The sequence below is a fragment of the Camellia sinensis genome, chromosome 4, assembly GCF_055761805.1.
Source record: "Camellia sinensis isolate YWXY chromosome 4, ASM5576180v1, whole genome shotgun sequence".
Lineage (NCBI taxonomy): Eukaryota > Viridiplantae > Streptophyta > Magnoliopsida > Ericales > Theaceae > Camellia > Camellia sinensis.
In genome coordinates this window covers 200,740,271-200,754,971 of record NC_138964.1, presented here as the reverse complement: position 1 = coordinate 200,754,971, position 14,701 = coordinate 200,740,271, and the positions used below count along the sequence as shown (strand labels likewise).

General features: G+C 35.5%; 1 protein-coding gene across 2 annotated transcripts; it reads right to left on the bottom strand.

Moving 5' to 3' along the window:
• Positions 1-250: 250 nt before the first annotated feature.
• Positions 251-13,935, bottom strand: LOC114306668 (Phototropic-responsive NPH3 family protein). 2 transcript variants are annotated; one of them, XM_028251947.2, is made up of 4 exons: positions 13,681-13,935; positions 13,437-13,494; positions 9,951-10,478; positions 251-1,169 (listed from the first exon to the last, which is right to left on the bottom strand). In XM_028251947.2, exons 1-4 carry the CDS (start codon positions 13,821-13,823, stop codon positions 420-422), a joined length of 1,479 nt encoding a protein of 492 aa, XP_028107748.2. In that variant the 5' UTR covers positions 13,824-13,935; the 3' UTR covers positions 251-419. The 2 variants fall into 2 exon arrangements, with proteins under 2 accessions (XP_028107748.2, XP_028107747.2); XM_028251946.2 differs by having other exon boundaries at positions 13,437-13,506; positions 13,681-13,930.
• Positions 13,936-14,701: the final 766 nt, after the last annotated feature.

Here is a 14,701-nt window from a genome sequence, read left to right as displayed (position 1 = left end):
GTCTCCCCGCACGTCCGGCCGGTTGACCAAAACAGTTTTTTTTTTTTTTTTGACACATGTTATTTTTATATTTTAAATAAAAAATAGTTTCAGAATTTTTTAAAAAATTATTTATGAATTTTGAATAGAATTTTGAGTTATGTGTTTGATTATGAATTGTAAGTTTTTAAATCAAATATCATATGTTACATCAAAAATTTCAAACTCAATTCAAAACTTATAATCAAATAAAATTTTCACACTTAAATCATAATTTCAAAACTCACAAATTCAAAATATAACTCTATTCTCAAATCATAATTCTAAAATTATATCAAACACTAGCTAACTGTATCAACCACATATTGCCAGGAAAATGGAGAGCAAATAAAAAAAATTAAAAAAAATAAAATAAATAAGAATAAGAAGAAAAAAAAGCATCAACCTAAAGAGCGAGAACGCTGGTGAAAAGGTGCATCTTTTTTAATCACAGTAACATCCCCATTCCCAAACTCTTCTCCTCCATCTCCAACCACTTTAACCACTTTGCTCGGAGCTCCGCTTTCCGAATTCTTTTTCGACGAACGAAACGCATTCTTCAATCTACTAATCAATTTTCGCCCAAATTTCTTCTCAACCCTCTCACTAATTCCATCACCCGACCCGCCCGACGAAGACGATGCTCCTCCGATTCTCTCTCTCCTCGGAAAAGTGCGAAACCCGCCAAAAGAAACAGACCCTTTGTCATCTCTCTCGATCTTATTCTCGGAGCTGAATCGAAAGCTCGCAGATCGGTCGGATTGCAAATCGATTCCCGCATTCGCAGACTCGTGGAGGAGCTTCTTCATTCCGTCCAGCTCTTTCTCTAAAGTTTGGATGCGGGAGGTGGTGGCGTCCATCGACGCCTTGAGTTGCGCCGCCTCGCGGAGCGCGGCGTCGCGTTGGAGAATTGCGCCTAAAGTGGTGGTGGTGGTGGTGCGGTGGCGGTGGCGAGGGCGGTGGTGGTCGGAGGCGGGGATGAGGGAGTGACGAGTGTTGAGCTGATCGATGAACATGGCTTGGACGACGAATCGGAGAGGCATGGTAGGGTTTTGGACAGCGTGCATGAGGAGATGAGAGGAGAGCTTGGTGCAGTCTATGGAATTGCATATTCGGGTTTTCTGTTCGTTTGTCAGCTCCCCACCATGTTCCTGTACAATCATTACAAGAAAAATATTTTACTAACAAAACTCGCTAATTTTTTGTTTAATTCTTTGACATGAATTTTTCTTTTTAAAATTGTCAATACCACATAAAAGGGGATGAATTTTATAATTAAAGAAAAAAATTGTACAATTTTATATTTTTTAAGTTGTAATTTAAAAAATTAGGATAAATTATATATACATCTCCTGAGTTTGTTTAAAATACAAATTGTTTTTGTGATTTGAAAAGTTATAAATATTCATTTGTTAAAATTTTTTATTTAATAAAATTAACTAAAAAAAATTCATAATTACTTTTCTATACAATAATAAAATTATTTAAATTATTAATTAAAATATATTTCCAATATAATTAAAAAAATGTTAATAAAATGGACGATATGTTATGAAATTATAAATCTTAGGGGATGAAATGTAATTTTCAAAATTATAGGGGGCAATTAGGGTGTAAATTTGGGCCGGCTCAACCCACCTGGGCACGAGCTTTGGCCAGCCCATGTCGGGCCTTGCGAGTTCCCGCCAAAATTTGGGGTCGTGCCGACTGGGCCCATTGGCCAGAAAATTAGGACTAGGCCCAGGGTTATTCGGGTCTTGGGCGGGCCAACCCGATGGGCCTGGGCTCAGGCTTGGATAGGGTTTGAACATTTTTTTCAAAAAAAATTTTTTTTTTCACCAAAATTTTATGTTTTTTCAACAAAAAATGATACTGGATCTCAGTAGGGGTGTAAATTTGGCCTAACCCAGCCAATGTCAAGTAAGAATGTAAAAATGGCCTACGGCCTGTGGGTGGTCCGAGATAGGCCAGGCTCGTTTAGGCCCGCTTGGGCCCAGGCTTGAGCCATCATTTTGAAGCTCGGCCCTACCCATGGGCCCAACCCGTTTAGCCCGGCTCGTGTCCCAGCCCATCGGCCCGCTTAAGGCCTACTTACGGCCCAGCCCGCCCGCCCGAGACCTAGTGTATTTTTTAATGAAAACTAATAAAATTTTGGTATAAAAAATTTAAAAAAACAAAAAAAAATGGTCAGGCCCGTCCAAACTCAGCCTAAGTCCTAGGCCAGGCCCAAGCCCATTGAGCCGGCCTGAGGCCCGGCCCACCAGTTTGTCCAAGGTCAGAATACCTCTAAGCTTGGGCTTGGGCTTGGGCTTGAGCCTGGGTTTAATTTTTTGGCCCGTGGGTCGGCCTGGACTGACTCGAATTTTGGTGGGAGCTCGGAGGCCCGACATAGGCCAAGCTGAGCCAGATTTACACCCCTAAGGGTAGGCATTGCGGGCTCCTGCCAAAATTCGGGTTGGTCCAGGCTGGCCTGCAAGCCAGAAAACTAGGTCCAAACCAGAGGATATTCGGGCCTTGGGCAAGCTAGTGGGCCTAGGCTCGGGCTTTGGCAAGCTTGAACAAATTTTTTGTTTTTCCTTATTTTTTCAACCAAATGTTTATTAATTTTCACTAAAAAAGATACTGGGCGTCAGGCAGGCCAAGACTCGGGTCGGACCTTGAGTGGGCCTTAAGCGGACCGATGGGCCGGGTCAAGAGTCGGGGCTTCAAAATAATAGTCCAGGCCTAGGGTCTCGGGTTGAACTCAAGCCAAAGCCCAAACGGGTCACGAGCCATCTTTACACTCCTAGGCCTCGGGCCAGGCCTTAAGTGAATCTTAAGTGAGCCGATGGGCCAAACGAATCAAAACTAAGATGTTGAGTTTAAGAAAAAAATTTCTTACTACTTAAATAATAAATGTATTATGATATTAATTTATTTATTATTTATTTTTACATATTAAAATTGTATCCCTATTATTTTGCCGATAGAACCTTAAAAGATAGGTAAGCAATTAAATATTATAATTAAAAATAATAATATATCACATCAAGTTACCCAGCAAATGCTATGTGGGTGGTTGGGAATTGGGTTTTTATGTAGATTTTTTTAATTGTAAGATATTATTGGATAAAAAATTTTTAGTGTTTGGGAAGATAGTTGAGTTTTTTTGTGGTTGGATGTGATGTTTGTGAGAGAAAAAGTGAAATGATTATGGGGTTGAATGTTATACTCCCTCCGTCCCAAAATAATGGTCTTTTTTGGGGAATCCAACTTTTTTTGGTAGTACAATTATTGCATTTGAAAAAAGTTATTTTTCCAAAATTATCCTTTTGATAGTACATTTTTTAGAAATATCAATGTCATAATTGTACTTTTTGTATTGTTTATTAATTTAAAACAAGGGCAAAATAGGAAATTTATATTATTTTTGTATTTGATTTTTGAAGAGGGACTAATATTTTGGGACAATGAAAAATGGAATAAGGGACTAATATTTTGGGACGGAGGGAGCATTTTGTTTGGATTTGTTTTTTTTTTGGCTTTGCAAAACTTTTGTCTTTTAGTGAAAAAAATGAGAAAAAATTTGTGAACCAAGTTCCCAAACACCACCATATTTATTAAATGCTCAATATGTCACATGAATATTTAATATTTTAATAATGTTTATGTGAGGTTATTATTCTTGGCAATCTCGTTTGACAAAACTCCTTTCAGTTGTGATTTTATTCGTTCTTGTATTTCAGTGAGGATATGAGTTTGCGAATCCAATCCGAATTGTGCCTTACAGAGAAGTTTGTGATGTTAATACTTTCAAGATTGCCACTTCGCTGATTATAACGGGGATCGAGCTGCCCGGTTAGCTCGTGGGGGTCCAGGGGGCAGCGCCCCTTGGTGGGTCCGGGGCAACGCCCAGGCGGGCTCCCAAAGCAAAATGCAAAATTGCATTCAAAGTTGCCTATCCGCCCTTGCTCGCTCGAGCAAAGGAGTTCTCGCTCGAGCGAAGGCTGCGTCTGTGTAAAAACCTAAAAGAGATGAATGCACGCTCGACCGAAGGGTGCGTGGCTCGAGCGAAACCACTTATGGAAAACACGCGTTTTTGGTTCCTAGCTCGAGCGAGAGAAGCTTCGCTCGAGCGAGCCTCGCAGTTTCAAATTTCTATAAATATGGGTTTCTGTCAGAATTTAGGATTGCTTCTCTAGATTTTCTTTTTGGATATTAAGGTTTATATCTGGGGATATTTTACTAGTTTTCTTTGATGTTTAATTGAGTATTCAACTCATGGGTTAAGTAGAATACATCAAAGGTTTGTTTGTTCATTCTATACAAAAGAGAGAGTTGTTCTTCGGTGGATTCTGAAGAATTTGAGCCTAAAGCTTTGGTGAATTCTGGAGTGGCTCGTCGTCAAGACAATTCCGAGGTGAAGACGGGGTTGGAAGAGGCATATAGGGGTTGGTTCAATTCGGGCGTGGATTCGCTAGGTAATTGAGAGTATACCTGTGTAATTCCTTTATGTCTTTTTAGTGGATTGTTTTGTGGCTTTTGCCTGTGATTTTTTTTATCACAATTGGAGGTGTCCAATTGTGGTTTTTTCACGTAAAATCATTGTGTCGATTTGTCTTGTTTGTTTTATTGGGATTGTTATATATTGCTTAAAATTGATACATATTAACAAATCAACATCTAGGGGATTTCTAGATTTTTCAATTGGTATCAGAGCCGGTAGTTCTATTTTTTTAAAAAAAAAAACATTCTTTTAGAACGAGATCTTATTTGATTTGTGATAATGGATTCAATACGTGAGGGAAATTCTATGGTTCGACCACCCCTACTTGACGGATCCAATTATTCGTTTTGAAAAGCTCGGATGAGATCGTTTTTAAAATCTATTAATGAAAAATTTTGGCAATCTGTCATGTATGGGTGGACTGAACCAACGATTACCGTTGATGGAATAACTTTCCCTAAACTAATTAATAAGTGGGACACAATCGATTACCAAAATAGTAGCTGGAATAGTAAAGCTATCAATTCTCTCTTTTGCGCTGTCACACCTGAAGAGTTTAGTCGTATTTGCAATTGTGAAGTCGCAAAAGAGGCTTGAGATATCTTACAAACTATTCATGAGGGCACTCCTTTTGTTAAACGCTCAAAACTTCAAAGGCTCATGTCTAGTTTCGAAAACCTTTCAATGAAAGATAGTGAGATCTTTGATGAATTTTATGCGAAGTTGAGTGACATTGTAAATTCCAGCTTTAATTAGGTGAAAAAATACCAGAATCCAAAGTTGTGGGAAAAATTTTGAGATCCTTGCCCGATCGGTTCCAACCAAAAGTTACGGCTATTGAGGCAGCTCAAGATGTTGATAACCTCAAGTTAGATCATTTGGTTGGAAATCTCCAAACTTATGAAGCACATAGAAATTTCAAAAAGAAACAAAAAGATACTATTGCTTATAGTAGTGCTTGTAGAGTTGGAGAAGATTCTGATGAGGACTGTGAGATAGATTCCAAAATTACAGATGCTTTTGTAAAACAATTTAAAAAATCTTTTTTGAAAAAGAATCCTAATCTTTTGGACTCTACTCATACTCATAAATTCAAAGGCAAAGATAAACTTAAAATTAATTCTATAGCCAAGAAGGAGAAAGAAAAGATACAAGGGAACTCTGAAAGAGTCTAATGCTATGAATGCCAAGGATTTGGCCACTTTGCTTCAGAATGCCCCACTCGTTTGAAGAAGAAGAAAGCCCTCACCATCACTTGGGATGATGCATCAGAATCTGATGAAGATGAAAGTGACAATGAAGATCAAGGCGAAGAGGGACATAAACAATTCATTGTTTTCATGGCGGTTTTCGAAACTAAATGATGAATAGAGTATCCGAAGAGCCCGGCTGAGAATGCCACTGATGATGAATCCTCGGGAAGTAATAATGAAGAGCTTGAGCAAGCTTATGAAAAGTTGTATAAGGAATCTCTTAAGTTATCCAAATTAAATGACAAACTCACTATGAAACTCAAAGCATGTGAAAGTGAGAATGTCAAACTAAAGGAGGAGATTTCCGAGGCTAGGATTGATGCCGTCAAGATAGCTAATGATCGATAAGCTCTTTGTGCAAAACTCTTGACTTGTGAGACAGAGAGGAATGAGCTACAGCAAATCTATGCAACATATGAAGAAAAAATTGAAACTCTCGAGATGTCTCAAGTTGTTTTAAAAGAACTAATAATCAAGAAAGAGGAAGAACTCAAGTGTGCTATGGCTACCATTGGTCTTTGGAACAGAGGATCAAAGACTTTGGACAATATCATTGGGTCTCAACAAATTTGTTTTCACAAGAGTGGCATTGGCTTTGGTGATAACAAAGAGCAAAAACAGAATGCATCTACATCTCATGATACAAGAACTCAAGGAAAGGGAGAACAAAAAATTCAACATAAGGATGGACTTCTCAAACTTCCTAGAGTTGGTAAGGTAAAAGAAAAGAAGGTACACCCTGTTTTTATTTGTCATCATTGTGGTATGCATGGTCATATTCGCCCTTATTGTTATAAGTTGCATGTGAGAGTGTCTCAAAGAGATGGAAGAAATTCTAACATCTCGTGGGGTAAGAGACACTTCATTGGTGGTAATAAGGTTGAGAGTCATATTAGACCTCGTTATTTTGATTTGCTTAAGACCAAATGTGAACAGAGGTTTTGTTTGTCTAAAGCTAGGAATAGGAAGTTGGACACCAAGTCTAGACGGGTTCCCATTGAAGGGAAAGGGAACCGTAACGTCAAGACACCATCAAAGAACCGCAATTTGCATAACTTTCTTCATACTAAAGCGGTTTGGGTACAAAAACTTGACTTGTGTTAATTTGTTTATTTGTTTTTGTTTTAGGGTCTCTGTGTGTTTTTTTTTTAATGAAAAAAATTGTGTGCTTGTTTGTTTTCTGACATGTTTTGTTTTAAAAAAAAATGTGTGCATGTTCGTTTTATGTATTGTTTTGTTTAGAAAAAAAAATGAAAAAAAAAATCCAAAAAGATTTTTTTGATATGGTTTTGCAAGCTTGAAATTTTTGAGTGGTCCTTGGTGCATATTGGAATTGATGAGAATATCCATTACATGTTAATATGTATGTGCTTTCTGTGGTCATTACTCATTTTGGAGTGTGTGTTTTTTGATTAGTATATCTCATTCTGTACACACTCTTGGATTAGCAAATATCGGAGTCTTCCGCCTTAGTGATCTTTTTTCTTTATGGACTTCTGGCATGGTATCTTTTGTTTTTCTAGAGGAATTGACCTATACTAGCATATCATAGGTGATGTTGAGTCGCTTAACCAGCTTCCATCTTTTTGCTTCTCCACGGCTTTCCTTTCTATTCTTTGTAGTCTAGGCATGAGGAAAAGGCTACCTTAGAGTCACCAAGCAGGCCATCCTTATTATATCCATGCTTCTCTGGTTCGGTTTCTATACTCTTGAGCGTGTCAGCCGCCAATGAGTGTGCAAAAGAAAGAAACAAAAAAAAAAATGTACAAAAGAAAGAAAAGAAAAAGATGTGAAAAAAAAAATAAAGGAAAAAAATAAAGGATTCATTGATTGAGGGGGAGCCTCCGCCTTTACTCACCAAATACCCCTTGATTCCTAGTGGTTTGACTTTCCTATAGTTGTGCTTAGATTCTCTTGTCGGAGGTCCAGTTTTTAGATTACTGCTAGGATTTAAATCTTGTGTTTGTCGAACTCTAAGAGTCACACACACACTTTTATCATGGGATCTATGCTTTTCACATAATGCATCACTTTCTTTCATGAGGAATCTGTTATAGACTGTGCACATTGTGTTTTTAAGTAATTGTGTTTTTTGAGTAATCTTGTGTGTTCTAAGGTACATATCTGAGATTTCTTACTTGCTCCACCATATTATTTTTATCAGTTTCTTCTTGTTCATTGTTTTCTGTACAGTGTTTGTGGTTGCTTTGAGTGAAAGGGAGATTGGCTTTAGTTGGTTTGCATGTTGCTATGCACTGCTTCTTTATTATTTCCTTCTTGTATGCTTTTGATATTTACATAATCTTATCATTGCTTGTGTGGTTTCTGATCTTGTTTTAGTTGTTTGAGCCTCCTTTGTCAATTTGTGCCAAAAGGGGGAGTAATGTTGTCGGGTGCATATGTCTTAGTTTTCAGGTTTTCATGCTACATGTTTTTAAAATCTCCAAGTTGCATCTATTCATGTTTTCAATCTCATGCTTCAAGATAATCTAGCTATATGTTTATTGTTTTTTTTTTCATATACTCTTGTGGGACTAATAGTTGTTTTGGAAATTGTGGCATTAATAGTTGTTTTGCAGATCCTGACCGTCAGAAAGAAATTTGTTTTTGTTGGCTGTAATGAGTTGGGGTGTTTAGATTTTCTTTGTTAGAGGTGTTTTGTCACGGCATTGCCAAAAGGGGAGATTGTTAGGTTTTTATTCTTGGCAATCCCATTTGACAAAACTCCTTTCAGTTGTGATTTTATTCGCTCTTGTATTTCAGTGAGGAAATGAGTTTTAGATGCGAATCCAACCCGAATTGTGCCTTGCAGAGAAATTTGTGATGTTAATACTTTCAAGATTGCCACTTCGTTGATTATGACAGAGATTGAGCTGCCCGGTCAGCTCGCGGAAGTCCAGGGGCAGCACCCCTTGGCGGGTCCAGGGCAGTGCCCAGGCGGGGTCGAGAGGCAGCGCCCCCGAAGCAAAATGCAAAATTCTATTCAAAGTTGCCTGTCCACCCTTGCTCGCTCGAGCAAAGGAGTTCTTGCTCAAGCGAAGGCTGCGTCTGTATAAAAACCTGAAAGAGATGAATGTACGCTCAAGCGAAGCCACTAATGGAAAACACGCGTTTTTGGTTCCTCGCTCGAGCGAGAGAAGCTTCGCTCGAGCGAGCCTCGCAATTCCAAATTTCTATAAGTATGGGTTTCTGTCAGAATTTAGGATTACTTCTCCAGATATTCTTTTTGGATATTAAGGTTTATATCGAACATGCGTTTTTGGATATTAAGGTTTGCCTGAGTATTCAACACACGTTTTTGGTTCCTCGCTCGAGCGAGAGAAGCTTCGCTCGAGCGAGCCTCGCAGTTCCAGATTTCTATAAGTACGTGTTTCTATCAGAATTTAGGATTACTTTTCCAGATCTTCTTTTTGGATATTAAAGTTTATATTTGGGGATATTTTGCTAGTTTTTTTTTATGTTTAATTGAGTATTCAACTCATGGGTTAAGAAGAATACATCAAAGGTTTGTTTGTTCATTCTATACAAAAGAGAGAGTTGTTCTTTGGTGAATTCTGAAGAATTTGAGCCTGAAGCTTTGGTGGATTCTGGAGTGGCTCATCGTCAAGACAATTCCGAGGTGATGACGAGGTTGGAAGAGGCACATAGGGGTTGGTTCAATTCGGACGTGGATTCGCTAGGTAATTGAGAGTATACATGTGTAATACCTTTTATGTCTTTTTAGTGGATTGTTTTGTGGCTTTTGCCCGTGATTTTTTTATCACAATTGGAGGTGTCCAATTGTGATTTTTTCACGTAAAATCGTTATGTCGATTTGTCTTGTTTGTTTGATTGGGATTGTTATATATTACTTAAAATTGATACATAATTACAAATCAACATCTTGGGAATGTCTAGATTTTTCAATTTATTAGCTCTCTAATGTTTTTTAATGGTATGTTTAGATCAGTAATGTAAAAAATTTATGAAAGAAAAAAATGGAACGAGAAAGTTGAAAAAAAAAAAAAAAAATTCATCCATTTCTTTTTCTTTTCATAAATTTTTTTTCAAATTTTTTTATCCAAAAGCAATTTAAAAATAATATCTTCATGAATTTAGGCCAACATTTTCACATTTAACACATAAAATGCGAATACGAAACTCGAAGTATATTTATCCAAAAATACAAAAAATAATGAAAAAATAATTCTTACCTTGACATAAAGGTCAACGATTCTGTAAAGGAGGTCGTGATTTGCAGTCAACCGACAATGCATGGACTCGATGACTATTTGAAAATCCTCAGCTCGCACCCTTTTCAAATCTTCGGTACAACTCATAACGCTGTCACCGTCATCCAACAAACTCAACGCTTCAACACATCTGCTGGCGAGAGCCGCCGTCGTCTCCGCCTCCGGCAGCAGCGACAGGCACGATCGGAACACGATCAAAACGTACTCACGGCTGAGCGCCACCGCCCAACAAAAGTACTCCTCCGTCTTCTGCCTCAAGTTCTCGCCGTCGGCGGCGGCGCAGCCTTTAGTCTCCGTCATTTCGAGCAACTCCGCCGCTACTCTGAGAGCAGCGACGTTAAAGGGCGTTATGACGACGTGGAGACCGTAACAGAAGTCGGCTACGAGAGTGAATGTTTCGGCCGTTATGTTTAACAGCGGAGATAGGGTTATTTCGGACAATTTGTCGAGTTGCCGTTTGAGGTAGCCACTCCTCGCTGCTAGAGGATCCTGAATATATATATATATATATATAAATGGCCACTATTTTATATTAATTACAGAAGTTTATCAGTGACCAAACTTTATTTTCATCTTATTCCCTCTGATTTTAGGTTTAAAAAAGCAAATTTGATTACAATAAATCCAATTTATATTGAGATACCTTTATGCTGTGTTTGGTTGGGGGATTTGGGGAGAGATTTGGAAAGGGAAAGAGAAAAGGTGTGTGAAATTAGGTAAAATGTAAGTATATTTTATTCACATTTCACCTAATTTTTCCATTTCCCTTTCTAATTTCCTCCTCAAATCCCCTAACCAAACACAGCGTTAGTGAACAATAAGTACTAAAATGAATATTGAAATATAAATATTTTGTATGTAAGATCATATAGAATTTAATTACTCTTACATTACATAAGTTTTACAAAAATATTTTCCTGATTTTATTGTGCATATTAGCCTATTGTAATAAGAATAGGGAGTTTTTTTTTTTTTATGAACTAGTTAGATAATTAAGCATATATAGTTTGTAAATAATTTTCACATAATATGACACAGAAGTGAGACAAATGATGAATCTCACATATGATGTCTGTGATTATGTTCATGAAATTATTGTATAACCAATTGCATTATTAGGTAACTATATATGTAAACCTAATGAAATTACATCCAAATCCTTGCCCCATTTACTAGAAAAATGTTTTACTCATTGGTCAAAAACATTGTACTATTCATAAGTCATATTACAACTTCTAAAAAACATATTACATGAAATTCTAAGTGATTACGGAGCACTACTCTCTATTGTGTGAACTTGTGAATTCAACTCCTTAAAAAAGAAAAAGAAAAAAAGAAGTTGATGCCCTTTGTTATTTTCATTTTCCAACTAACATCTAAATTCTATTTAACTCCCATGGATGTATACAAAAAATAAAATAAAGTGAAAATAGTTGAGAAATTTTATATTTTTATTTTTAAACGTTGGAGGTTGTAGCTTACTTGTGGCAAAACTTCAGGATATATTTGAATAGTAGGAATCAAAATGAATATCTTATTACTGGGAATCTCATTCCTAATAATTTGATAGTTGATAATCTCATTGAAGTGTTTAGATAATTTAAGTATCTTATATGGGGAAAAAAATTATATCATTTAAATGTTTATTTTAACATTTTCAAAATTAAAATCTGAATGTGAGATTACTTAGGAAAGTAGGGTTGAGGGAAATAATTCCTTGGATTGATAAATTAGGAATTACATTCTCAAAAATTTAGCCAAAATCATTCTATTGAACTCTTGTTTGGTGAAAATGGAACTTGATTTATTTTGCGTCATAAATCTCTTAAGGAGAAAACACATAATTGAACAAAGACAAAATAAAATATATATTTTTTTCCTTAGACAATATTGTCAAAGTAACATATTACTGTCAAACAGAATAACTGTCAAACAAAGTAACATGTTACTATGAGATAGAATAACATGCTACTATTACTATTTACATCAATTTCAACTGTAATATATATATATATATATATATATATAAGAATTTCATAATTACCATGGATTTTATTTGATAGATCTTGATGAGAGGATTTTAAAACTACTACTTTTATTAAAAATCGACATTTACATCAAAAGTTATATTGTTTTAAAATTTAATATTTTGATAATAGTAATATGTGTTGCACTTTTCAAAGAAAATTTTTATACTTGTCATTCATACATTAAAATTTTATGAGTAATGCTAGGTTTCCCACACATTCTACCAAATATTCTACCAAACCTCTCATATGGGGTGAGACTCACACAAGTCCACATGTGTGTAGGTCTCACATCTATGTGAGAGATTTGGTAAAATATTTGGAATTCCTAACATAACTCAAATTTTATTATGAGAGGTTTTTGAAATCTCCCATACATTTTCATTTCAACCGCATTTTAACAACTGAATCACAGAATTGAGAACCACATTCCCATTAACATAACCTTAAATATTTGATTTTCTAGTAAGTACTATAATCAAAATGAAAAGTTTTTTTTTTTTTTTTAATATTAAAAACTTTCATTTGATATGCATATGCATACCTTTTTTTCTGTCAAATTTTGACCCTCAATTTATATTTATAGAAAAGCAAGTCATTTTGATAATTGCTATCTCCCTAGCATAACTCAAATTTTATTATGAGATGTTTTTGACTAAATCTCCCATACATTTTCATTTCAACCGCATTTTAACAACTGAATCACAGAATTGAGAATCACATTCCCATTCTCTCAAAATTATTGTTTTTCAATCATAACCTTAAATATTTGATTTTATAGTAAGTTACTATAATCAAAATGAAAAGTTTTTTTTTTTTATATTAAAAACTTTCATTTGATATGCATATGCATACCTTTGATCTGTCTAATTTTGACCCTCAATTTATATTTATAGAAAAGCAAGTCATTTTGATAATTGTTATCTCAGGCATAAAAAGAGTTATAAAACCAGCAATTTGCTCACAAATTAATTTTTGTACCCATTAATGAAAAAGATAATTTTTAAATTAAAAAAAAAAACTAAAACTATTTTTTTTTTTTAGTTAAACAAAATTTAATTGTACCTCGGGATTAATATTCATTGATTAAGGAAAAAATATGCGAGTAAAAAAAAATCTGTAACCTACATAGTTGCCCCTAACCAACAATGTTACCATCTCAGAATGAAAAACTCAGAAAAGACCTTGAATTTCACATCAATGGTCTGGATTCACCTAAAGTGTAACTTTCAATATACACATTGATAAACAATTTATGATAATTTTCTGGACATTTTTATGGGGTCACAGCTTTTCTGATAAATAAGCAGCAGGGGAGGAATAAAAAAATATAAATCTAGAGACAAATGTTTTTATAATCAATTCAACCAATTTAAGATTTAATTTTACAGGAAACCCAACAAAAATTTAGATCACTTACCTTGTGAAGGTAGAAACTTGAGCCGTCAATGTGTATCAAGACATCAGTTTCACATCCCCTGGCCAGCGACCTTATGTCACATTTTTTATAAATAAAAAATATAAAAAATACAAAAAAAAAAAAATAAATAAATAAATAAATAAAGAAGAAGAAAAGAAAATCAATAGACATAGACTGATATGCAAATAAATAAATAAAATAAAACAAAAAGAAGAGAAGAGAGAGAGATTGGGAAAAAAATTACCATGCTCGTACAGTAGAATGGAGGGGAGTGGGAGGGATAGAGAGGGGAGGAGAGAGAGAAGGGGAGGCGGAGAAGTCCTCAAGATCTTCCTCATAGATGGTGTCCACCACTCCTAAATCTTTCCAACCCCTCAATTTTTCCATGGAATTCTGATTCTGTTTCCCCTGAGAGAACTAGGGTTTTGGAATTGGGTTGAGAAATTCTCTGACTGCTGCTGCTACTGTTAAGCTTTGGTTAATTGTTATTTGTGATTTTAGGTTGGGGTGCATTAATTGCTTGATTGTCAGGAATCATAAATGCTCTTTTCCCTTAAATATCTTTGGAAACCTTTTTGTTGTTAATTTGATAACTGTTATGCAATATATTGAATATGATTTCTTACCCTACTATCCCTTGGATTATTTGGAAAATCTGGTTTAGGATTCTGTCCCTCAAATCAAATTATGGTTTATTAGATTGTATTAAACCCAAATGCTTCGGAGTTCGAGGGTGGAGGCAATTAGATAGCAATTGTTCTTATATCCATTAGAGTGAAGTGTAGACAGGTTACAAAATTAGAGATTCATCGGCACTCTCTTAAGATGAGTTAAAAACCGTTCTAAGTTCTAGTGGCACGGGAACGAGTGACTCATAACTAATGAGAATGAGTTTTGCGATCGTTAGTGCAACTTGAACGATTGATACTTAGTGTGCAAACATTTTCTTAAAACTAACGTATATTGTATGTCAAAGAATTTTAAGAGTGCATAAGATAGTTTCTCTTCATAATAATTGTGCGTAGATTAGAGATAGAAAGTAGTTAATCGATAGATGAAAATAATTGATTTGTTACGTGATTGTTCGATTGTAATAAGGAAGGGTCGTTATTGCCCAATATATCTTGATCAAATTTCGGTCCATAAAGTAGTGCTCTTAATATTGGTGTTAAAGCAAAAAGGCATATTTTGTCTTATCGATAAAAGACTTTCCTTATTTCTACTGGCATAAAATATATAGTAAGTAAATTGACACGCTTTAAAAA